This window comes from Rana temporaria, chromosome 4, assembly GCF_905171775.1.
Source record: "Rana temporaria chromosome 4, aRanTem1.1, whole genome shotgun sequence".
Taxonomy (NCBI): Eukaryota; Metazoa; Chordata; class Amphibia; order Anura; family Ranidae; genus Rana; species Rana temporaria.
Genome location: NC_053492.1, coordinates 325,653,607 through 325,680,894, shown reverse-complemented (window position 1 = coordinate 325,680,894; position 27,288 = coordinate 325,653,607). Strand labels below are relative to the sequence as shown.

At 47.4% G+C, this 27,288-nt stretch overlaps 1 protein-coding gene across 6 annotated transcripts in view; it reads left to right on the top strand.

Annotated features, from left to right (window-relative positions):
• The window catches only part of LOC120937451, a 499,763-nt gene that overhangs the window by 83,185 nt on the left and 389,290 nt on the right, over nt 1-27,288 (top strand). For 5 of the 6 annotated variants that reach the window (XM_040350703.1, XM_040350702.1, XM_040350704.1 and 2 more), the window contains exon 2: nt 24,869-24,924. In XM_040350703.1, the coding sequence (XP_040206637.1) occupies nt 24,883-24,924 (42 nt within the window). In that variant the 5' untranslated portion in view covers nt 24,869-24,882. Of the gene's footprint in view, nt 1-24,868; nt 24,925-27,288 lie in introns of those variants that run through there. The other variant, XM_040350705.1, reaches the window with a different exon arrangement.

Below are 27,288 nucleotides of genomic sequence, written 5' to 3'. Positions count from 1 at the left end.
CATCTACCGTTTCAGGGATTCCGCGAATACGGATATTGTTGCGACGGTTACGGTTTTCGATATCATCTTGTTGGTACGCCAGTTGCTGTAGCATGACAGTATGGGCGTTCAAAATTTTGTCATGTGACTGCACCGTATTATTAAGACCGTCTGTGGTAGCGTCCAGGTCCTCAAAACGAACGCTCACATCCTTTTTGAAGTCAGAGAGTTCTTTTTTGTAGGTCTTTTCTATCCTTTGGACACAGTGTTCAAAGTCAGCTTTGGTGGGTAAAGATCTGATATAGCCGTGTAGGGAGCGTATTTGTGCCTCCAGGTCCCAACCCTCTCCCGATGCCAAGGAGGCCGTGGAACGGCTTCTGGTGAGCATAAAGTCGGAGTCCCCAGGAAGGGGGGGATGATTGTGCACGCTCGTCTGAGAATGTAGGGACGACTCAGATCGGGCCGGGGATGGGGGTGCCTGCGCCATCTGAGCTTCAGAACGGCGCTGTGATGCGGCTCGGGATCGGGCAAAATAGTCCTCTAGATCTCCTCCCTTACGGTCCCCACCGGATCCCTTGTGTGGTTTTTGCTTGTCTTTCCCCATGTGCCGGAGTTTGGGTTGGTTTCCAAAATAGATATGTCCCGTGGAGTTGGGGGTTTAGGGGGTTATGATAGGGTCCATCTCACTGCTCCATGTGAGAAGTGAATTGGGAGAGTGCAGGGCAGAGGAGGAGAAAGGAGCAGAGTCTGTGGGGGACTAGCTGGGCAAAAATGGTGGCTACTCACTGTGTGGAGACTGGGGCCCAGAAGTCGCTGCTGCAGGCACTGTAGAGAGCGGTGACAGCCACAGGGAACCCCAGACTTGCGGGGAGGAGGTTAAGCCACAAGGTGGAGGAAGGAGCAGGGCACCAGGGACCCTGCTGGATGCTGGGCGCCGTCTTCCGGGACTAGGCCGGAGCCGCGGACTATCCTAAAGGTGTCGCCGGGCGTCGGGGGCTCCCCAGCGGGTCCCGGCCGCGGAATTACTCGGCCGCTTCTTCCGGAGGTGCTGCGGATGGTGGAGGAGGAGGGATAGCCGCCCGCCCCGCAGAGCGCAGCACGCAAGCACGGGAGGCGTCGGAGGACTCGTAGGCCCCAAGATGGCGGCGGGCCTCGGCAGCGTGGAGCCGGCTGAAGGCCCGGGAGAAGATGGATCTAGCCAGACACCGCGGAATACGCCGTGATCCGTGCAGGGGGTGCCCCAAGACAGGTGCAACACTCCAAGAGCCCACCGGAGCGAGGATCGTGGAGGATGGCAGTAGATTATGCCAGGGCTGCTGGAGCTGTGAAGGAACACGTCCGTCCAGGAGCTCTTCCGGACACGCCCCCCCAGGAGATAGAATTTAATAGATCCACTATCTCCACCCAGAATTTTACTATCTATGGGCAGGACCAGAAGATGTGTGTGAAATCCCCTCAAGATGCTCCGCACCTCCAACACTTAGAGCAACAAGCAGGATTTATTTATTAAAGTCTGCAGGGCGTAATATATGCTCTGTGTGCCAGTTTAAGTTGAATAACGCGATCCCTCAGGGAAACGAGATCTCAAAGGGAAATCCCATACACAACTCCAGTAAGATGAGTCTTGAGGTAGGCTTATCCAGACACTCAGACCTAAGTATTAAACTCCAAGGTAGATTGTATCATCATTAAGCTATCCTGTGGAAACTGTGCATGGAAAGTATGTAAAAGCTGGTAATATCCAATTGGATAAGAACTAGGTAAATTAAACATTGAGGTAAGTGTAGAGAAAGTGGATAGTCTCTGGTCAGTAACCACTTGAGTGAGTAATTTAATAGTGTATATAGTCCATGCAATAGGCTCTAGTGTTTTAAAGAATTGAGGGAGGGTAGGGTTTAGCCATAGGGAGGCATTTGGAGAAATTGCACCCCTTGGATAACCCTTGCATCTTAGGCCTGCCTCCCAGGCTTGAATAGTATTAAGCATAGGAATAGTCACCTGATGAGGCCTCCTAAATAAAATTACCTTGAGAGCTTCTAATTAACCTACTACTGCTGCTTTGCTTCCAGCCGGGTGGAGGAGTTAAATAAATCTGGGCTTAGCCACCATGCGGCCGTAACCAGCTGAGTGGCCAAAATGTATTTATATAGATCTGGAAAAGCTAATCCTCCCTCTTCACAAGGGCGCATCAAGATACTTAATTTATACCTAAAAATATTTTGTCCACCCATAAAAAAGATAAAAACAGCTGATTTAGTCTTTTGAAAAAGGATCCAGGGAACCATCGGGGAGACTGTCTAAATCAGAGGTGGGCAAACTGCGGGCCGTATACGGCCCGGCGGACCTTTAAATGCGGCCCCCGGGCGGATCGCTAGAAATCTGAATTTGAAGTCTGAATTTGCAGCCGAAAGAATTGCGGGTGTTAGCCGCACCTCTTTCCCGCCCCCCCGCTGGTGCAGCCGAAGAAACCCGTGAGTGTTAGCCGCGCCTCCTTTCCCGCCCCCCGCTGATTCAGCCGAATAAGCCATTGGAGCTGGCCACGCTTCCTTTCCCGCCCCACGCTGACGGCATTCCCAGCCGCCCGCCACCACGTGGAGTGAGTGTCCCCGAATTCAAAAAAGTCCCCCAATTCCCGCCAAGTAATGACCCGGTCCCGACTCCTCACCTCACACTGTGCACACTGCACAGGCTGCTGTAGGAGACCCGAGACGGCCGAGGACTGCAGGCAGCAAAACACTGACAGGACAGAGATTTCATCATCATCATCATCATCAGGTACTTGCTTGTGGGGATGCTGGCAGCAATTGATGGCACACTGGCAGCAATTGATGGCACACTGGCAGCAATTGATGGCACACTGACAGCAATTGATGGCACACTGACAGCAATTGATGGCACACTGACAGCAATTGATGGCACACTGGTGGCACACTGGCAGCAATTGATGGCACACTGGCAGCAATTGATGGCACACTGGCAGCAATTGATGGCACACTGGTTTATGTATGTCTTAGTGATTGATTAACATCACAACTTCATTGATTTGAAATGGATACCCTTATTTTTTGTATGATTTTTGCTTTTGCTCATCACTGCCACACACATGCAGCCATGCATTGCACGTGTGTGGCAGTAATGAGCAAAACTAAAAATCATACAAAAAAAAAGCTATCAATGAAGTTGTGATGTGAATCAATCACTAAGACAATAAGACATACATAAACCATAATTTATGACACGGTATACATTGTCGTTTGGCAGGACTTTATGGGGACAATGTCTGCAGTCTCTGATCCTCTCTAGTATCATGTCTGCAGTCTCTGATCCTCTCTGGTATCATGTGCGCAGTCTCTGATCCTCTCTGGTATCATGTCCGCAGTCTCTGATCCTCTCTGGAAATTTTCACTAATATGAGTCACAAAAAGTGAAAAATGTTCATTGTTTTGGGAAATTTTGTTTAATAAATTAAATTTTTTTTCTTGTAAGGCAACCTCACTTTTTCATTGTTTAACTATAACAAGCACTCGTACCAGTTGTCCAACAATGATATTTACTGCTTTTTATAAAGAAATACAATTGATTTTATGCAGTATTGAGTTTAGCCTTTTGGCCCGGCCCTGGTCTAAATACATACATTTAGGTATTTCAATTTTTAAAAGATTATTGCTTCCCAATAGGGAAAATGGTAAAGACTTCCATACTTTTCAATTTAGACTCTCCCAAAATTGGAGTCAGATTCAAAGACATCAATTCAGAGGACTGATGGGAAATTACCACTCCTGAATACTTGAAATTGTCTGCACACTGCAGTGGAATTTTATTTAGAGCCATACCAAGGGTCTCCATATCTATTGGAAACAGCAATGACTTGGTCCAGTTTACCTTCAGCCCTGTAACCATTGAAAATAAATGAATCCAGTATATCTAGGGCCCCTTGTAGTGAGGGGCCAGCATCATTTAAAAATAATAGGAGGTCATCTGCATACAGAGCTACCCTCTCCTCCAGCCAACTGATCCACAATCCCCTAATATTAGGGGAAGTACGTAGAGCCTCTGCCATGGCTCCATAGCAATTGCAAAAAGAGCTGGAGAGAGAGGGCAGCCCTGACGAGTTCCCCTAAATAATAAGAAGGAAGCTGACAACCCTCCTGTCATCTTTACTGCAGCTATGGGATTCTTGTATAAGACCTGTAGCCATTTTATAAATACGGTTGGAAAGCCCATTCTGCGGAGTACTTCCCACAGAAAGGGCCACTCTAAGGTATCAAAAGCCTTCTCAATGTCCAGGGAGGCAATGACCCTAGATCCCATATTAAGATGTGAGGCATGGATATTGGTATATAATCTCCTTAAGTTCACATCAGTAGCTCTGCCTGGCATAAAACCCATCTGATCTGAATGAATGATATTAGACATCAACGGTTGTAATCATCGAGAAATGAACTTAGTCAAAATCTTGAAATCTATATTCAAGAGTGCAATAGGCCTATATGAAGCACAGGAGAATGGGTCTTTTGGATGCTTATAAATTAGGACTATATGGAGGGGCGTGGTCTGGACATGGCCATGTAAGGACGTATTGCTGAGGAGCTCCTGACCCGTCCCGGCCTTTCTTTCATTATTTTTAGCAATAACCACAGTGAATCACGACATGTACTCTGCTGGGAAGCGCAGGGGGCAGAGAGGCAGGCAGCACAAGAAGCCGTCACCTAAGCCGCAGCCAGCCGGAGCAATCCACAAATACTTTTGCGGCTCCCAGGACTTTTCTCCGACTCCTAAGATGGCGGACGGCACGAGGTCCGGCGGACATGTGAGTATAGCACAGCACGACTCTCTGACACCATCCATTGCCCCCTGCAACCTGGACTGTGACCTCAATACCCCTGCAGTGTTCCACCCCGACTCCCAGGATCTATCTCACCCGCAATCTACCCCCCTTACCTTGTGGACGGACGCGGAGCTGAGGGCGCTGTTGCCCGAGAGATGTGATTTGTTGGATCCATCAATATGTCCACAAGGTAATCATCCTGCGGAAAGCCTGGGAGGTGAGAGACGGATCTCTCGAAAGCCACCCTACAATGGAGGGCGCTGCTGAAGCCAGTGCTTGCAATTGCCCAACATGCCGGTATTGCCTACCGCTAGGGATTCCCCATATCGGTGACTTTTAAGAAGCACACTCAGTTCTTCACTCTGCGGTCACCATCAGAACTCTGTTCGACTTCTTGGAAGCGGACCCAGTGGATGTTCCGGACTGGCTCCAAATGATCCCAAGATTCACTCCACGCCAGGCAGGACAAATCAAAGGAGACCCCACTCGCCGAGACCACAGAGAAGCCGGCGTAGATCCCACATCACTTCACCAGATGAAACTAGGGAAGACTAGCGGCGGCCGTCGCTGTGGTGACATTTTGTATCTTTACTTTATACCTCTTGGTGCCTCATCCCCAGTGCACCTTTTGTTTTTGCCCCCCTCCCTGATAACCTTGCCTGATTTGCAGTCTCTTATTCTACATACAAAGCCCACCGAATGCTCACTCGCTCCTCTCACCTGCTCCTTGGTTTCTGCTACACCATTGGCATGACATCGGGGGTGGGTAGTGGATTGAGGGAGGCGGCTGACCTTTAGAGAACTGAGATCTGAAGAACTTGGGTATCGGTCCTGGATTTTACCCCCAGGCTGGCACCTTTGTCTGGTGCACGGGAAGTTTGAACTAGGCCACAGTTGCTGCCCCATGGGTGATGCCACCCCTGTCCGCACATATGACCTCCATGCATCTGATGGAAACACTCATAGATTACAAATCTTCAAGGGCCTCACTGCAGACGGTTTGAACTTCATCAAGGCCCGACAGGGTACCACATCTGCAGGGGATCCAGGGGGGAATGACTGCTCCAATGGCAGGTGGTACATTATCTGGAGGGGTCAAAAGTTAATCTGGTTGCATGACCTGCGAGTCTGTAGGCACCTAAGGAGAGACCTGATGAATATGGCAATCGGCTAACCGTGCTAAGTACTATGTTCACGATGTGCTAGTTAGGATATATATGGGCTATTGTATGGTTTTACATGACAGGGGGTCGGGTCAATAGGGGGACCTGGGACTGTATGGTCCGCCCGTCTCTCTTAGCCAGGGAATTAAGACTAGGGGTGCAACGGATCAAAAAACTCAAGATCTTTTCTCGGATCAGGAGTCACGGATCGGATAATTTTTTCAGATCGGCAAAAAATAATATCCATATCTCTCCCCTCCCCCCCACTGTAATAGCTACATCTCCCCCACTGCAGTGGCGTCACGAGTGTTGGTGTCACCCGGTGCAGAAAAAAATGGTGTCACCCCCTCCTCCTACCAACTATAGTCCCTCCTCAGTGCAGACACCTGCATCGGTGCAGACACCCCCCTCTCAGTACAGACACCCCCCCAGGTAGTACAGACAGACTCCCCCCCCCAGGTAGTACAGACAGACACCCCCCCCAGGTAGTACAGACAGACACCCCCCCCCACGTAGTACAGACAGACACCCCCCCAGGTAGTACAGACAGACACCCCCCCCACGTAGTACAGACAGACACCCCCCCCCCAGGTAGTACAGATAGACACCCCCCCAGGTAGTACAGACAGACATCCCCCCCAGGTAGTACAGACAGACACCCCCAGTAGTATGACTCCCAGTGGTGTGTCCCACAAGTGTGGGCTCCTCCTCCTCTGTGGGTGTAAACTGAGAGGAGGGCCGCCGCCGGGTGTACCAAGATGGCCGCGGCTCCGGAGCTAGGCCGAAGCAGCGGCCTTTTCTAATGTTATGGCCGCGGTTCCGGAGCTAGGCCGAAGCCGCGGCCTTTCCTAATGTTATGGCCGTGGCTCCGGAGCTAGGGTGTACCAAGATGGCCGCGGCTCCGGAGCTAGGCCGAAGCAGCGGCCTTTCCTAATGTTATGGCCGCGGTTCCGGAGCTAGGCCGAAGCCGAGGCCTTTCCTAATGTTATGGCCGCGGCTCCGGAGTTAGGCCGAAGCCGCGGCCATAACATTAGGAAAGGCCGCGACTTCAGGCCTAGCTCCGGAGCCGCGCCAATCCGCGGATCACAGTGTGTGCCGATCCGATGGGGGTGACCCGTTCGGATTACAGATCAACTGTGATCCGTTGCACCACTAATTAAGACTATGCTAATTTTCTGTTTGGGTCAGGTGGGTGTGGTGGGGGACAGCGACGCTACTCGGTAAGGCCTCATAAGGTTTGCAGGTAATGCATGCACGTTTAGGGTCTTACCACGGTGGCTATGTTTGTGCACATTCGTGCTATATATTGTTGTGCTCTTTGTTTGTCTGTTTAACTAACTTTTTGATGTGTTCTGTATTTGATCGTGTTGCATGCCAAAGTTATAACCTAGGGCGGGGTGGCAGGCGAGTATGGGCAGTTTCCCCTAGTCATAGTCTAACCTCATCGCCAATATGCCGAAACACCCTCCTGGTGACACCTGGAGTGTGTTTCATTGCAAGGTTTTGCATACAATTGCCTACTAGCAATTGGTACTAAACATGACAATCTGTACTACGTATTGTCCTTTTTTTTTTTTTCTTCCTTGAGCTTTTCTTGCTCTTTCTCTTCTACCTTTTCTCCCCCTCTACATTCCATCTTCTTTATTCCCCCACACCACGTCCCCCCCCCCCCCCTATTGTACCCACAATCTTACCTTTTGACGTGGGTGTGATGGATCACGTTACTATTTTCTCGCTGAACGCCAAAGGTTTAAATGTACCTGAGAAATGCTGTATGCTCTTGAATGATCTCAAAAGAGCTAGAGCGGACATTGCATTCATTCAGGAAACCCACTTTAAAACCGGCGCACCACCATGTTTAAAAAAACAGCACTTTCCCTTGACTTACCATGCTACGAATCCATTGGCCAAATCCAAAGGAGTGTCTATACTCCTCGCAGGGAAAATACCCTGGACGTGCCGAGACACTAGAATTGACATGAATGGGCGGTATGTGTTCATTATAGGGCTGATAGGGGAGGTGCTGGTGACGTTAGCTATGGTCTATGCACCGAATGACAGACGAGATACCTTTTATACACAATACACTGACCAGCCTGCTAGACTTTGCGGAAAGTACATCTGATTCTGGGCGGTAATTTTAATGTCCCCCTGAACCCAACGGTGGACACGTCCTCTGGTACCTCTTCCCTGCGTGCTGGCTTACACAAGCGCATCGCTCGGGTTCTCCATGAGGTCCAACTGATAGATGTTTGGAGGCTCCACCATGCGTGGGAAAAGGGATTACACATTCTTCTCTTCCCCACACAAAGCATACTCGTGCATCGACCTTTTCTTGATACCACATGGCCAACTGGAGGCAGGATATACCCCCGAGATAGGTAACATCACCTGGTCAGATCACGCGCCCATCACCATGCACTACACCCTCTCGCCAACTGCGATGGCTAGAGCTAAGTTTTTGAGACTGAGCGAAAGCTCACTACAGACCCCCACAGTACTAAATGACGTCACAAAAGAACTGAACCACTACTTTCTAACCAGCAATAGACGACTGTGACCCTGGGATACTATGGGAAGCCCACAAGTCGGATATTAGAGGGGTCCTGATCAAGCACGGGACCCATATTAAAAGGGAAAGGGAGAAGCAATTACTGCTACGTCTACATAAAATACATGACTTGGAAAAGACACACAAAAGAAACCCGCCCCCCATCCCTAGAAACAGACCTGACGACCCTCCGCAAACAGACGGTAGATCTCTTACACTATAAGGCAAAAGCGGAACTACAATTCTGTAGAAAACTCTCCTACAAATCGGGGAACAAATGTGGGAAACTTCTCGCCAGAGCAGTTAGACAACAGAGACTATGGGCCAGATTCACAAAAGGGATACGACGGCGTTTCTCCTGATACGCCGTCGTATCCCTGTTTCTATCTATGCGACTGATTCATAGAATCAGTTATGCATAGATATCCCTAAGATCCGACAGGTGTAATAGTTTTACACTGTCGGATCTTAGGATGCAGTACCGCGGCCGCCGCTGGGGGGAGTGCGCGTCGTAAACCAGCGTCGGGTATGCAAATTAGGAGTTAATGCGATCCACGAAACTTTTTCCCGTCGTTACGTCGCCGCGAGTGTTTGTTTGCCATCACAAAGATAGGGCACCTTTTACAAAGTGGAAAATTACTCCACCATGTAAAAGTATACCCGTCTTTCCCGCGTCGCTTTTGATATTTTTAAAAAAAATTGTTCTTTTTCCCGGCGCAAGTCTTTTTTTCACGTCGCGATTCACGAAACGTTGGCGCATCGTAATTTCGCGCAAAGCACGTCGGGAAATTTGCGTCGGGAGCATGCGCAGTACGTCCGGCGCGGGAGCGCTCCTAATTTAAATGGTACCCACCCCATTTGAATTGGCCCGCCTTGCGCCGGACGGATTTACGATACACCGCCGCAAATTTCCAGGTAAGTGCTTTGTGGATCGGGCAGTTAGACAGAAAATTTGCGGCGGTGTAACATAAATCGGTTATGTTACGCTGCGCCCGGGCTACGTGAATCTGGCCCTTTGTGCGTACATCCCCCAAATCATTTCCCCTTCGGGACATAGGAAAGTCTTACCTACTCAGATTGCCAAAGAATTCCAGGCCTACTATTTCTTCTTATACAATTTCCTGAAACAACATACCAGCAACACGGCCTTAAGGGACTACCTCAATCCATCCAACATTCCCACGCTCTCAGAGGAAAGTAGTGCTGCATTAGTAGAACCCATCACATAGATGGAACTGCAATGCGGCATTAAAAGCATGAAACCGGGTAAAGAGCCAGGGCCAAATGGGCTCACCCTTTAATACTATCAAACCCTTCTGCCGGTACTAGGTCCTTACATGCTCAAACTTTTTAAGAAACTCACATCAGGTGGCCGGCTTCAATGGCATTCCTTAAGTGCCCACATCTCCCTTATACCTAAAGAAGGAAAATATCTGACTGCTTGCGGCAGCTACAGGCATATATGCCTTTTGAATATAGATCTTAAACTTCTCACTAAAATACCGGCCAACCGATTTGTCGCAACATATGACTGGCCTGATACACCTAGACCAGGTTGGTTTTGTCCCTTCCTGGGAGGCTCGGGACAACACCACCAAGGTGCTGAACCTGATACATAGGGTTTCAGTGACCAAGACCCCATGTGTTTTTCTAACCACAGATTCTGAGAAGGCATTTGACTGGGTGAGCTGGGAATTTATGTTCTCGGGGGTTAAACATATCGGACTCGGCAGGCACATGTTACACTGGATCTCCAATATCTACTCCATGCCGACGGCCCAGGTCAAAGCTAATGGAGTCCTCTCTGACCTCTTCACCATTTCCAATGGTACCAGGCAGAGCTGCCCCTTATCACCCCTTCTCTTTGCTCTGGTACTGGAACCTTTCTTATGTACTATACGCAAGAACCTGGATATTTCTGGTGTCACCATAGGTCAGGCCCAATATAAGATTTCCGCATATGCTGGAGAGAGGATCAATCAATTGTCATTTCTCCTCTGCCCGGCTTTCAGTGAGGTTTGTAGCACCAGCTCCCGGGGGAAGGTTAGGCAGGTAAGCTCACTGGCATCCCAGCTCTCAGGATCAAGCTCTGAGTTCTCCTTTTAGGGATCCTCCACACACAGCCTCCATCCTATGGTCCCTGGCCTCATCTGGCTTCACCTCCCCCTAGCCCCCCAGGCTTGCCATTTGTGTCCCTCACCCCCACCCCCCTCATCATTCTATAAACCATACTACTGCATCTACCTGGGAAAGCCTCCTAGCACAGCAAAGAGACTACCCTCCCCGCTTACCCCTTTCTTTGCCCCTCCAGCCTGTCCAAGCAATCAATTCACTGGCCATTTTTTCACTCCACAAGTCGCTCGGTCGCAGAATTTAGGACAAGCAGGATCACCAATCTGCAGCTCTAACAGGTAAGAACCCATGCTCCACCGCCATAGTTCAGTTGATCCAGGGTTTTATCTGATCGCCCCTGAGGGAGGGATCAGGAAGGAATTTTTGCTGCTAATTGGCATTGCACGGCTAGGGTTTTTTTTGCCCTCCTCTGGATCAACGGGGGGGGTTAGTTGGGGGTCCACCCATCGCTGCTCATCGGGGCCACCACTAAATCCTCACCGTCTTTGATTACTATTGCGATCGAACACTTTACCATGATCACCATCCTCTGCGATTCTGCGATTATGGTTAAGTTGCAATACTCTGCAAAAACTATTTGGGGTCTAAGGACATCCGCCCCAACATTACCAGTCGTCATCAAACAAGTGCTAAGGAAAGAGCAACTGTTAAGAACTGATCGATGATCAACAGTCAAAGATTGCACATCTACACTTCACCTAAAACATATATCATGCGCCTTGATCAACACAAGATCGGCAGTAAAGCACAGACAGGAAATCCACAATTTCATCCTTCAACACGACATTGACTACCTCTTCATCACAGAAAGCTGGCTAACAGCAGACTGTAACACCATTCTTGGAGAATTGGTGCTAGAGAATTATCGCATTCTCACAGAAAACAGAGTGGGGCAAAGAGGAGGAGGCCTGGCGGTGATCTACAAGGCTCACCTCTCGGTCACTAAACCAGACCTTCTGACCTCGCTTCCATTCATGAAAACCCTCACTCTGCAATTCCAAACAAATCCCCAGGACACTGTTCACATACTACTCTGCTATAGACCACCTGGACCAAAAACGCACCTCCTCACATTATTGACAGAATTAATCTCCACCTATACCTTAAATATCAAACATTTCCTGCTACTTGGCGATTTCAACCTCTGGGCCAACTCCTCACAGGACCCCGGCGCTGACACCTGCATTGACCATTTGGAAGGATTAGGTCTGCAGCAACTGGTATGTGGACCCACACATATTTCAGGCCACACGCTCGATCTTATCTTCAGACAAGATTTGGAAATTAACATATTGGGAAATCAGCCCTTACTATGGACAGATCATGCAATAAAATTCAAAGTCACTACAAACGCCCCCTTTAAAAAAAACAACAAACCCGTTGACAACACACTGGACAAGATCCAAGAAGAAGCTCCATTCGGAACTCTTCAAAACTACATTGCACAACAAAATAAAAACAATTGATCAACATCAAACAGCGACAGAAACACTCGACTCCATCAACAAGGCTCTACTACAGACAGCAGACATAGTAGCGCCGAAACGCAGAACGTGCATCCGGAAAAACAACTCCAGCTGGTTTAACGACCAGCTGTCGTTGAAGCAAGAGCGCAGAAGAGCGGAAGCAGCCTGGAGAAGAAGCTCTACAGAGGAAAACCACATTATGTACAAGGTAATAACTAAGAAATATCACAAAGAGCTCTTTAAGGCCAAAAAAGATAATTTTTCTAATATCATCGCAAATGCCCTGAACCGCCCCCGCGACATTTAAAAAAAATCTACAGGTTGCATGTTTTGAGTTACAGAGGAGGTCTAGGGCTAGAATTATTGCTCTCGCTCTACCAATCGCGGCGATACCTCACATGTGTGGTTTGAACACTGTGTACATATGCGGGCGCTGCTCACGTATGTTTTCGCTTCTGCGCGCAAGCTCGTCAGGACAGGGTGCGTTTTCTGGCTCCTAACTTTTTTAGCTGGCTCCTAGATTCCAAGCAAATTTGTCAAACCCTGGTTTATATTATGTGTATCTTGCAGGAAGACTGGGGGCAGGATAGAGAGGGGAGGGGGGATTCCTCCAACAGCCTTTCCTGCTGATAAGGGGGACTATTATTCAAATGTTTGATTTACCTGTGTGTCCCTTATTGACGATTGGACAGTTTACCCTGCCCTGAATCAGAGGGGAAGGGGGCTGATTGTCCCTGAGTGTATCTGTTGTTACATGTGTTTGAATAAACAGTGTGATGTGTTTCACCCTACCTTGATTTACGGCTAATGACTGGATAAGCTAAGGGGTCTTGGATAGTGCTGGTTCGCTATGGCAGTCATTTATATCGGCTGTGGGAGTTGATGTGGGCTGGTCTATGGGTTACTGAGGGTGTTTCTGGGCCTTCGAGTGGGTTGTGATTGGGGGAGGAATGGAATGCTGTTATTCTAAGCCTAGGTTCACATTGATGTGATTTGACATGTCAAGCCCTGATCTTTCTTTCCCCACTGACGCTTCCTAAGAGAGCACCCATGCACGCAACCCACACAGAAAATCATGGCTGCGCCCACCAAATGCACGTCGCTCTCAGTGTCATTTAGGCTGGGTTTGCATCTGCATGTTTTTAAAATGTGCGGCAATGCATATTAAATGTAATATTTAGGCTGCATTCTTATCTATACATTTCTGAGCGCATAACAATCTGCAAGAAAATACATGCTTTGCCATGTGTTTCAAAAACAAAATCATGTTTCTGTCACCAGTCGTTCGCATCTGCCTGTTTCCAAACGTATGGCAAGCCAAAATAAAAAACATATGCTTTGCAGTGTTTGAAAATGCGCAGCGATGTATGTCATGTTCCCGAATGCAACCAGCACAGAAAACACGCACTTTGTTGTGCGTTTCAAAAACACATAGCAACGCACATGTGGCAACAACGCACACTTAGCGGTGTATTTTTAAAACAAATGGCAACAGGGGGTGTGGCTACAGCTTGAAGACGTGCTTCCTCTGAGCTCCATGTGACCTGCTCTTCATACCGCCCATACGGCAGCTTTCCCGGGGGGATCTGCACCCCAAACTATGCCACCGAAGCGCAAGACGTCCCTACTTCTCCGGGACCTGCAGGGGAACGCCAGGTACAACCAAAATGGCGCCTGAGCACGCTGCCAGGGCTGCCTCCCCCATCGACTCTCCACTTATGCCACTACTGTCTCTGCCTCCCCCCTCCTCTCCCTCCAGCTCCGATAGCATGGACAGACAAACAGACGGAGGTGATGTCTGGGGTTGCAAAGACATCTGCTCCCATATTCTTTCCCTGCCCACTAAGGCTGATTTAGAGTGGTTTGCCCACAGAGTTGAAAAGGCCCTGTGACAGGACATTGAGGCCCTGCAGGCGGACACAGCACACCTAAAGGGTAGAATGGATGCCCTGGAGATGCAATGGGAAGAGACTACCCCTGCCATACAGGCCCTTACTGACCACTGCAAAATGCAAGACTGCAGGCTTGACGCCCTGCTGGATCAAATGGATGACTTTGAGAATAGGAGCCGCAAGGTTAACATACTCATTAGGGGCCTGCCAGAAGCCACAGGTCCGAGGGATATCATACCCACGCTGCAAGGGGTTTTTAAGCAAATACTGGGCTGCCAGGCAACCAAATACATTGAAATCGACCAAGCCCACAGAGCCCTGCGGCCCCCGTCTGAGGACCCTGACAAGCCTAGAGACATCTGTAAATTACACAAATATTCACTGAAGGAGCACATTATGTCTCAGGCCAGAGAGTTTCGCCATGTGGATTTTGATGGAGACAAGTTAACCTTCTTCCCTGACCTCTCCAAGCGCACGCTTATGCAATGCTGGGATCTCAAGCCACTGCTGGCAGCTTTGCAGGATGCACAACTGACTTACAGATGGGGCTTCCCGTTCAGCCTCTCCGGCTCTAAGGATGGCAAACCGTTTAGCTTGCAGAACAAAGCTGACCTACCTCAGTTCATGGAATCCCATGGACTGCCTTAGGTGGACATCCCTGATTAGAGAGCATTGCCAGAGATACCTTGCCCGCCTCAGACGTCGACACAGATCCAGGAGGGGCCCCCCTGGCCAAACACCCCATCCTCACTCCCCACGGGAGACGGCCTGACCGGTTGCGCTGTCTCACTCTGGCCTCCATGATCACCTGACCGCCCCCCCCCCCCCCTAGCTGCTGTATCACTTTTTGCCTTATGTTGAGGTGCAGGCCTTGTACCTCGTGCTGACAGCGGGTCCCCATGCGGACTCACTCCCCATGTCTTATCACTTCCCCCAATAGGTCAACTCCTTGGAGTTATGTTCCCTTTTTGGGGAATGGCGCTGCTCGCTGGTCTCCACTGTCTACTCGCCTTGAGGATGGGGTGGAACTAGCAGCGATGTTACTTTGGTGTGCCCTTTGGGCCTTTTTTTTTTTTGCTCTACTGTTTACTATGTTTCCTCTGTTTTTCACCTGCAATAACCGAGGTTTGTTTTTTAGGCTCTTACTCGTGCTATCCATGCTCCTTGATGCCAGCTTGGGCGTGCTGCAGGTCCCTCCTCCCCCCTGCTAGGGGCCTGGTGGCCCTACTGTGTGGTCTTTCATCATGGCCGCCTTGAAAGTCATATCATACAACGTGCGTGGTCTGGGATCCCCATCGAAGCGCAGTAAGTTGTGGCTTGAGATGAAACGTATGGGGGCACACCATTTTTTTGCAGGAAACGCACTTCCGCATTGACTCGGTCCCCCGCCTCCCCACTCTCCTGTACAACTCATGGTACATGAGCAACTCCCCTTGTCCCAAATTTAAGGGGGTTGCCATAGCTGTCCATAAACAATGTCCCTTTGTACTGGCGAACCAATTAAAAGACCTCAACGGCCGGTTTGTATTTGTTAAAGGCACCATTTTCAGCCGTAGGTTTACATTTGAAGCTGTGTACGCCCCGAATAGCAAACAACTTACCTTCTTGGACTCTGTCCTGGAATCCCTGTGCTTCTTTAGGGAAGGACAGCTCATCCTAGTGGGCGATTTCAATGTTCGCCCCGACCCGCAGCTAGTCACGTCCTCAGGCCACTCTGCCCACTCATTCGCCTTTCTGAAACATTTTAGGAAGTCCTTGCAGGCTCACCATCTGGTTGACTGCTGGAGATTACTCCACCCCTTGGGTAGAGACTATAGCTACTTTTCTGCCATGCACAATGTCTATACTTGTATAAACCTCTTGGTGATGGACCAGTACTCCCTTGACTCCCTGACTGGCCCATCCATCGACTCCATCCCTAAATCGGATCATGCCCCGGTTTCCATTTCCCTGCATCCCCTGTCTTTGGATGCACGGACCTGAATCTGGCGCCTAAACAAAGGCTTCCTGGATGACGCGGTAGCTCAGAAACAGGTCTCTGACACCATTTCCCTGTATTTTGCAGAGAATAAGCCGAGGTAGGAATGGGCTCTGTGTGGGAGGGACATAAAGCAGTGGTTTAAGGGGAGCTGATATGCCAGGGGGACAAGATTGAAGAAGGCCATGGAGGGGGATTTGCAGACCCTTTTTAGCTAAGAATGGAGCAGCAGAACTCATCCACAAACAGCGCTTCACCCCTGAAAAGGGGTCGGAACTGCACTCCCTTAGACAGGACCTGGCTACTTTACTGGATCAGAGCACTTCAACTGATCAGGGCGTGAATACACCACGTTGCATACAAGTTCTATGAATTTGTCAACAAATGTGGGAGAATACCAGCGAGAGCCCTCAAATGCCAGCGCGACTCGGGACATGTACATAAGCTCACTTCCACGACTGGAGTATTGATAGTTCATTCCTCAAAAATAGCCAATACCTTCAGGGATTACTATGCCCAGCTGTACCACCTCCCCATACCTTACCTGGCTCAACGGAACCTCAACAGATGCACCGTATCCTACAATACCTCACGGAGGCCCAGTCTCAAGAGCTGGATGCCTCAATTGGCGAACAGCTGGACGCCCCTATCTCTCTGTCGGAAATTGAGGTGGTTATTAAAGATTTTCCTAAGGGAAAGATGCCTACTATAGAAAATATTCACTGCTTCCTTTCTAGCCCCATGTGTGCCTATTTCACAGCTTTGGCTTCCGGTACAACGATGCCCAGTGAGGCATTGATGGCACATATCACAGTCCTCCCAAAGGAGGGGAAAGATCACTTCATGCCAGGGAACGATAGGCCTATATTGCTTTTAAACACCGATATTGGCAAAGATTTTGTCCAATAGACTTAAACCAATCCTTCCGACGGTAAAAAACCCTGACCAGACAGTGTTTATCATAGGGAGGGAGGCTAGGGACAATTCTAATAGAGCACTCCAACTGATTCATTGGGTTGAATCCCAGACGACAACGCACCCCTGTCTCCTGCTTTCCACCTATGCTGAGAAGGCGTTTGACAGGGTCGACTGGACCTACATGAAAACGGTGCTGACTAGGCTTGGCCTGGGCCCCCATATGCCAGCGTGGATATCCTTCCTCTATAGTTTCTCCACCGCTAAAGTGAAAGTGAATGGGCTACTGTCAGATGCTATCCCGATCAGTAACAGGACACGCCAGGGATGCCCTGTATCCCCCTCATTTTTACCCTAACCCTTGAAATGCTGCCTAATGAGATCCGCCTTAAAAACGACATCAGGGGCTTCACAGTAGGGCCAACTGAACATAAGTTATCTGCCTACACAGGCGATGTTATATTCTATGTTTCAGAACCCTTAATCTCATTGCCTAATATCATGGCCAAGCTAAGAGGATGCATCCTACTGTCCAACTCTTAAAATAAACTACAAGTCAAAGATCCTGTCCCTGAATGTGCCCCTGGGCCTGCGTACACAGCTGCAGACTTCCTTCTCCTTTTACCAAGTGTCAAACCTTGCTGAAATATTTGGAGGTTTTATTTACCCGCAAGCTGCTTCCAGCTCTATATATGCAATTATGTGCCATTACTCTCCACTATTAGAGCAGACCTAAAAAACGGACAAAAACTTGACAAGATTTACCTGTCTCTTTCGGCCACATGCTGGAGAAAATGTGGCCTTAGATGTTCATTCCTTTACATCTGGTGGGAGTGCCCCAGGTTACGGGCCTATTGGCTAGATATCCATGCACAGATCAAGATCATTTTAGACCTGGAGCTCCCGGATTCCCCCGTTGGAATCCTTACTGCATTTTCCCACCACTCCTCTCAGCCAGTACCGCAAATCGATACTGCCTAATCTGCTTAATGCAGCTCAGAGGTTAATCCTGATAAAGCATCACCATACAGTATCACGGGAAGAGACTGCTAGTGGCCTTCATGTGCCCACAGTAGAGATGGGAGCGCTCTGTAGAGCAGAAATAAACAGTAAGTATGTTTAAAAAAAGGGAATTGAGCGGCGATTTGTTAAATGAAATGGATTTAATGTTTTAAAACGGTGTAAAAGAATGGATTACATTTAAAAAAATAATAATAATAATTCTGGGTGGAATGCCGCTTTAAGATTTATGGACTCCAGAGAGTCCTAAGCTGCCCCTAGACAAATCATTAGTAAGACCTCCTCTGTAATATGCAGTGATGTTTTGGGCACCAGTTCTCAAAAAGGATATTGGGGAACTGGAGAAAGGGCAACCAAACTGATTAGAGGAGCTCAGCTATGAGGAAATATTATAGGAACTGCATTCATTCTCTCTTTAGAAGCGGATATTAAGGGAGGATATGATCAGCATGTAAAAATACACAAGTGGTCCGTATAGTGAACTTGGTGTTGAGTTATTCATTTTAAGGTCATCGCAAAGGACAATGGGGGCACTCTACATCTAGAGGAAAAGAGATTTAATTTACAAATATGGAAAGGATTTTTCATAGAAATAGCTGTGAAAATTTTGAATATAAAAATCTTAAAAACCCACAGCACTCAAAGAAAATTTATTTATCCCCAGTTAAAAAAAAAAAAATTTAAGGCCCGGTACACACGGGCAAACATGTACGATGAAACCGGTCCGTCGGACCGTTTTCACCGTACATGCCTGCCAGAGGGCTTCTGTACGATGGTTGTACTAACCATCGTACAGAAGTCCGCGCGTAAACATTACGCGGGGCGTGTCCGCGTCGTCGCCGCGATGATGACGCGGCGACGTGGGCGGGCCTGCCATTTAAAGGCTTCTACTCATGCGTCGAAGTCATTCGACGCATGGAAGGGACGGCGGGCGCTCGGACATGTACGGTAGGTCTGTACTGACGACCGTACATGTCTGAGCGGGCAGGATTCCAGCGGACGGTTTTAAAACACGTCCAGGAATATTTGTCTGCTGGGAAAAGGCCCGGCGGGCAAATGTTTGCTGGAATTCGGCCCGCTCGCGCATACACACGACCGAACATGTATGCTGAAACTGGTCCGCGGACCAGTTTCAGCATACATGTTTGGTCGTGTGTACGGGGCCTAAGAGTAACTCCACGTGTGTTGATAAATTATTCCCCTTTGGGCGATCTATGTGCATTGCAAGAATTTCAATTAGAGATGCACTGAAATTTTGGCCGCCAAAAATCTTCGTCCGAAAATGGGGTTATCAGCGTTTTGCGGATAGAGAAAAAGGTGCTGATTAACACACAGAATAATAGCATGATTTTATCATGCTTATGGTGTGTTTTTTTATAGGTCATGTGACTCAAAAACCACATCAGAAAGATAACACGTGTGTTATTGATGCTTTTACGTTTTTCCGAGGAAACACTGAAACAAGACCTTAAGACGGCCTCTTCCACCATGCCTTCAGTTTTTGTGGAAGCGCTAGGGAACTGTTTCGTGGGGGGGTTGCGCTCTCTCCAGGGGGAAGAAGTTCTCTCTTGTGTGTGTTTATATGGACCTTCCCCCCTGGTGTCGGGGGTGATGTTCCTGAGCTTGCTCTCCCATTCAGCTAGGGGGAGCAATGGCCAAGCCGGGGACCTTGCCTTTGCGCCTGGAGTGGGTTGTTTTTGTTATGGGGAAGCTGCTGTGAGCGGGGACTTCCAGAGTACTGGCCGACGCGTGATGTCAGGTTTGGTGGGTGAGGTCTCCAGTGGGGGTGTAACTGCAGTGGTTCCGGCCACTGGAATGCAGGGGAGAGGGGCGTGTGAATATGGCAGTGCATCTGTTTCCAGTCCCTGGAGCGTGGGGGACACTGACAAGTTTAAAAAGCTGGAATTTGGACAGCATTCCACTGCACATTCTGCATGATGGAGAAGGGAGCGATGTTGGCAGTGGGAGCAGGCGCCTCATGCACCAGCCAGGCTCAGGTAAGGGGTTCTCAGTGGAAGGGTTTATAACAGGTGAATCAGACTCTGTAGTGGGGTCATTTCAGTCTGAATATTCAACTATATACAGTGGGCAAGTATCGAACACATCACCATTTTTCTAGGTAAATATATTTCTAAAGGTGATATTGAAATAAAATGTTCAACTTGCGTCAGTAACAACCCATGAAATCTATACATACAAAGAAACCAAAACAAATAAGTTCAGCAATTAAGTTGTGTGTAAAAAAATGGAATAACATAGGTGAAAAGTATTGAACATGCTAACTGAAATTCATGTAATACTTTGTACAAAATCCTTTGACCGCTTGAATATGCCTCCTGAATGGAGAGACTAGCCGCATGCATTGCTCAGGTGTGATTTTTGGCCCATACTTTCACATAGTCCTCAAATCTTGAAAGTTCTGTGGGAGTGTTTAGAGTAGCTGTGGGTGTGACCACTTGTGCTCAGGCTCAGAGACACCTCCCCTGCTTTCAGTCAGTATGTTCTGGAAAAGTGGCTGGGTCTCGTACTGCAGGTTGCTCATGTGAGGAGCTCTGCCAATCCCCATTCGGTATTGGTAGGGGCGGACCTCCCATATAAGCTGAGGTCACATGCTGCTCGGGAGGAGTTGTTACAGAAGCAAGATGGAGAAGTAGGTAGCTCCTGCAGGGCGGTCTCTAGCTTGGGGCCTGCCATGTGCTGAGGAAAGACTCATCCCTCACACACACTGCAGTGGAGGAATTCAGGAAAGAGAGAAAGGATTAGAGGAACCACTGGACTACGTTTCCTCCATGGACTGGGGGCATGGAGAAGGTCAGTGTGTACACCACAGCAAGTAATGGAACCAGAGGAAGCTATTGAGGATAGTGTAGACTGTTGTGGCTGGGCAACGCAGCCGTTCAGGAAAAGACTTTAAAGCAGGGTTCCAACCACAATTGGCATTTTTTAAATGCATGTCCTTTCATCATGCATTTTTATAATATAAATCCGGTCACTTACTATTTTACAATCCGCCACCGCTCCGCATAGTTATTCAAAAAAGATAGTTTATAAAACTATGTCCACACCGTTGTCATTTTGCTTGTGGGCATTGTGAAGCCCACAAGCACTTCCTGGAAGTCTTGGATGGGGAGTGATAATTGGGTAGCTCACTGCATCCTGGGAGATGATGACACACATTTCCCAGGAGCATTAGAGGGAGATGATGTCAGGATCCTAGGTGATTCCAAAGGCAGATTTTGTGGGACTGCATAGCAACAGACATTTTCAGATGAGTAAAAACATTTTATTTTTATTTTTTTAGGTCTAATGAGCACAATAATGGAAAAAAAAATTGGCATGGAAACTCCACTTTAAACATAGTGCGGATTCCTGTGACTGGGGAACGCAGCATCTGCAAAATTGGACTATCTGGGCCTAGTAGTCCACCGGTCGCCATGTGCTGCTAAAGTACTGGGCCGTCAGGGGGAGGTGTGGCAACACCTCTGGCTCAGTACCAGCATTTGAGTGACTTTGAGCAAGCTGAGGAGTTATTCAGAGTGACTTCTTATATTGACAGTGATTATATACAGAAAACTAACGGGTTTGCAGCAAAGGATTTATACAGGAGAAGTGATACTCTGAAGGAGTCGGTGCAGAAGAGGAGAAACAATAGTCTGCGGTGAAGGAGAGCATCAAACTGAACTATAACTGTGCCTTATTATCAGGATTGAATCGTTCAATTAAAGTTCTTCAAATGTGCTAAGTGCTATGGGCATCTCATATCATCCCTATCCTATCCAAGTTGTGTCCCCCAAATAAAATACAGCAAAGCAATGCAAATGACTGTTCATTGTTTCAAGATGGATGAATGGGGGGTCAGGCAGCAGGGTGATGTGTGAATCTTTGATCACCTGTCAACCAGTAAGAATTCCGTCTCTCACAGATCTGTTAAGTTTTTTTTTTTTTTTTTTTTTTTTTTTAAGAAGCCCTCCTGTTCTCCACTCATTACCTGTATTAACTGCACCTGTTTAAACTTGTTGCCTGTATAAAAGACGCCTGTCCACACACTCAATCAAACAGACTCCAACCTCTCCACAATGGCCAAGACTGTGTAAGGACATCAGGGATAAAATTGTAGACCTGCACAAGGCTGGGATGGGCTACAGGACAATCGGCAAGCAGCTTAGTGAGAAGGCAACAACTGGCGCAATTATTAGAAAATTTAATAAGTTAAGAATGATGGTCAATCTGCCTCGGTCTGGGGCTAGATCTCACCTTGTGATCAATGATCATGAAGAAGGTGAGGGATCAGCCCAGAACTACATGGCAGGACCTGGTCAATGACCTGAAGAGAGCTGGGACCACAGTCTCAAAGGAAACCATCATGGATTAAAATCCTGCAGCGTCGTTTCTCTTTGGTGCTTAGTTCCTCCTGTTATCGGTGTCATTTTCTGAGATAAAATTTGTGTTGGGGAGGGAGATTGGCACACAGCTTGTCTACTTAGAATACAGCTCTGCGTGTTCCTTTTGCTGACCATACACTATACAAAAAATCATTCAAACACATTTATGAGAAACAGACATTCGGTCATGAGAGCAAATGATAGTGTAATGTAATGACTGATAAATCGTTCAATGGACATAAATCTGTTTTTTTTTTTTTTTGTTTGTTTTTTCACATATACCTATTGCGAACAGTTTGGTCGGGAAACACATTAACCTTTCAATTCATCGTTTGTTTGCCAGAAAATTTCCAAACTCGTGTTTAGTTTTTCCGGCTCAAAAACGTCCCAACCGATTTGTGCATATTGCTCCCCTGCAGCAGTCATTCACTGACGCACAAGATCTGAACCTGCAGGGTCACGTGACCAGACCAGAGTGGATTAAAAATAGGTAAGTATACAAATCTTTTTATTTTCTTTTTTTTCTTTTATACAGGTTAGGTATGATAAGTAGGAGGAGGGGAGAGACCTTTTCAAAAATAGTTAGCATTACACTCTTCTTTCACTTTAACTTACAGTGGAAGTAGGGCTGTTTTTTATTTTATTTGTTTTTTGGAGCTGGTTTGTGTTAATGTATGAATCGCATATGTTTGCTAGAGAAGCTTCAATCAGAGAGACAAATTCACTATTTCTCCTGTCCTCTGGACCTCGCAAGGGACTTCCTGCTTTAAAATCCACCATTGCTTGAATAAAAAGAAATCTGATCCCTAGCGTTTACACACTCGAAGGATAAAAATCTTCCTATGCAGCACAGTATTTTGGTCTAGGGCGGCACTATTGTGGGGGCGGTAAAAAAGCTGCCCCCCTCCCCTGCATGAAGAAAAGCACCCTTTCGCCTCTGCCTCGCACTAACAGTCCCTGTGGGGACTTGCTGTAGAGCCAGTGTTATGGGGCTTACTTGGCAGGGATTGGTGCCTCCATAAAGTGGCCAGACCTGTGGAGCCTAATTCTCCTCTTACCGTCCTCCGTGGAATGCTAAATTTCTCCCCCCAGGCCTGAAACTTTGCATCAAACAGTCAGCAATTCTCTTTGCGCAGCCAGTGTGCTGTTCTTCTGGGTCCCTATGGTGTCTGGAGCTCAGAGGAATGCTAAGGTTGAGTGCCATGCTGCAGCTGTCTGTGTCTTATTGTACAGTTCAGGCATCGGGGAAAGTTTTTTGGTCCTAAGCAAATGGGTGTCCGTGTCTCACCCAGACTAGTTCCACCTGCAGGGCAGAGCTACATATTTACATATAGCACTCTGCTTTAGATTTCCATCACTGCTTAAACATGGGATGTGTGCTTAGCTACAGATCTACCATTTATAATTTTTCATGGTTTATTTCCCAAATTAATTCTGATATGTTCTGCAGTGACTTTACTATGTAGAACATCCGATAGACACTGATCATGCTGCATTCATGGGCACTGGTGAGGCTGCATTCAAGGGCACTGGTGAGGCACAGATGACTGGACGAGTCTTAAACAGGAAGGGGAGTGGTCTTGACAATAAGGGGTGGGTCATATTTAAATTGGAGGTTCACAAGTTTAGTCAAGCCTAGGGCAGCACAAAACCTAAATACACCACTGCTCCTATGCTTTTATATAACCGTTTTTCCAGATTGAGTTTCCTGTGCATTTTTTTTTAACCCTTATTATTGTTAGAACTGTTGGCACAGGTATGTATGTTTTGCTGTTTGCCCTTCTTATTCATCACTTGGGGACATGCCAGGGACTAGGAATATTTGCTTGCATCCTGTATTGAATGAGTAAGGTAAAAGGAATTTTGACTTGCCTGTAAATTCCATATGTATGAATACAGTACAGGACACCTTTTACTACTTGGTTACACTGCATTGCTTGCTAAAAAAGCTTGGAGTGCGATAGGGTTACAGGGAAAGGTGCCCAGGGGGCATGTCCACGAAAGCTTTGATCTATGAATACTTTTGCCTATGCCAAGTGCTGTACTCTAAGATATGGAATTTACAGGCAAGTCACATATTTTTTTTTCTTTCATCTTCAAATGGTTTTCTACCTGGATGAATTCCTTTTCGAAAGCTTGGTATACACCAGTAGAATTTTTTGAATGAAAATTTCACGAAAACTCGTTAAAAAATTTGTATGCGAATTCTCCGAAAATTCTAAGTAGATTCAAATGTCATTTGAATGTAGTTGAAGACTTTGCTTGCTTTTAACATTTGATTTTGGAGTGCATGAATTTACTAATCAAAACCACATACAATGTTAGACATTCATACATTTGAGAAAGAAATTCCATTCTGCTTCTTCAAATTTTCTTGTCGCTTTGGTCGACCACACTAATAAGAACCTTGATGTAACTTTCCTACAAAGATGTTGCTCATGTGGATTGTGCAGATATCACCTCCAGAGGGGGGAAGATTAGAAGATTTGTATGCTTTTTTTGATAGTCTGTCCTATTCATGTTGATATGACCCTTGCTGAGGCTGCTTGATCCTTTTTCAGGGCATTCTGGAAAAATGAAGAGATTCTTTGAGACTGAAGACTTTTATGCTTTGGAGGTAAGTAGATATGACAAGTATCTTTGACTATTACCTTTAAATTGTAGAATCGGCCCCCTGGATGACAGTGGGTAGGATGGTCTCCCAATTTGAAATGGAAAACTGTTGCCACTTTTAGGAGGAATGCCAGTAAATAAACACAATTTTTAATGAAATGTTTCACAGTGGGGGGGGTGGCTTGACGAAAAAGACCTTCAACTGACACATGGCTAGCCAATTTTATTGCAGCCATAAAAAGGCCTAAAAGGTAAGAATTCTCGGTGAGCAAGTATTGTCGGCGTAGAATTACTGCTGCATTAAGGCCTGGTGAACCATAGGCACATTTCATCTAAAGCGGAAGTAAACCCATCCATTTATCACATGCCGGAAATGTAACACTCCCATTGGTTGTGCTCTCAACCAAACTGTCAAACCATCCAATGGCTGGTGTCATAACTGATCATGTGTGCAGAATCATGGCAGTTGTAGATTAAACAGAGGCAAAGATGTCAGCTTCCTTGGCTGAAACCGATAGGGGGGTCTACTTACACTTTAACCACTTAAGACCCGGACCAATATGCAGGTTAAGGACCTTGCCCCTTTTTGCAATTCGGCACTGCGTCGCTTTAACTGACAATTGCGCGGTCGTGCGACGTGGCTCCCAAACAAAATTGGCGTCCTTTTTTCCCCACAAATAGAGCATTGTTTTGGTGTTATTTGATCACATCTGCGTTTTTTTTTTTTTTTTTTTTTTTTTTTTTTTAGCGCTATAAACAAAAATAAAGCGACAATTTTGAAAAAAATGCAATTTCTCTTATCATCCATGGATGGACACAACTCCTTTAAGTCTTGACAAGTGGGTTATGTTCCCTGTTTACAGGAGAGGACTAGGCAGAAACATGTTAGATAATTAAATACATGTTACACTAACAGAGTTGAACAGCCCCACCCAGGGGGCGGTCCCTCCAGACATAACCCTCCTCACTGCAGCTGCAGCCTCAGTTTCGTTCTGCCTAGCAAAGGAGAAGGACGTATGGCTCCCTTTGGGCCCAGCGCCCTGAGAAATTTTCTTTTATTCTGTTTTATTTTATCTTTTCTTGAAGAATCTTCTTTCAACTGTCGGCTGAGAGACAGGCTGGATAATAAAGATCCTTGTAGTCTACTCAGTCCGACCAGCAAGCGTGGGCACACCTTTGCAAAGAGGCTGGGTCTGCCACGCCATACCCCATGGCTCCTGGGGTGGCCGGTGAGCTTTGCTCCGAGGTCCACATATGACTGGGCTGTGGTGTTGTTTCACTCACAGTGGACCGGGCCGACAGCTGCCTCCATTGCGGTTGTAGTTCTGTCAGGAATGCGTCAGCGTGTCCTCGCTCGGACGGGTAAGTACAGTCCCTCCCGCTTCGGTGGGTTGATACGGCTGGACATTCTTGGTTCAGGGGTCCTCTTCCCCTTTCCCTTGCTGCACTGTCCGGGGGGGGGGGCTTTCCTGAGGGGGCTGTGTTATCTGGCATTTTATTGTTTGTTACTGGGTTTTCCTGTGGGGGTTTTTCACTCTAAAAGCCTTAGGAGGCTTTCTCTGTTTAAAATGTGGCGTTTTGCCGCCGTTTGGCCGACACTGGCGCCATTTTTTGGGAGGTTTTCCATTACATTGAAAACTCCCATTGGCGGCCATTTTGTCGTAGCCGCGTCATGTGCAGCGGGCGGCCATCTTTGTGCAGTCCTGACCCCTAGTGCTGTATCTACGGCACACACAGGTCCCTGCAGACGCCGCAGTTCATTCATGGTTTCTTTCCTCTCCACACGCCGTGTGCTGAGAGCGGTCGGCAGCGCTGGGCAGTCTCCTCCTGAGGTGAGTACCCCAGGTCAGCGCAACAAGGGGGTAAGATACCCTGTATAGGGCCCTGGGAGCGTCGGTTTTTATGTAAAGACAGGTCTGTTACATATGAAATGAATAGGAGATAGCGCTAATATCAACTAGTGCTGATTATATACAGTATAGTGAGTGATAATAATTCAAATCCAGTGAATAAACAAAATATTAATAATAGGAAACAACAACACTTAAGAGATATAAACTCTCTCTAATGAAAATGCACAGTGAGTTCGTGATGGGTTAAGGAACTGATCCCATATGCAGCCCTCAAACTCCGTCAGCTGATGTCTCTTTCCCACTGCTTCTCATTAGATAGACAACGACCTTCTTAAGCAATTCAGTCAGAAACACTCCAACGAGTATGTAAAAGAAAAAAGACAGAGGACAAGCCTCATAGTACAATACTGTATGACCAAAAAGGGGTGAACAAGATACTACACCGACGGTGTATAAGCTCACACATCCGCCGATAAACACAGGCTCAGAGTTAAAAGTTGCCGCTCAGTGCGATG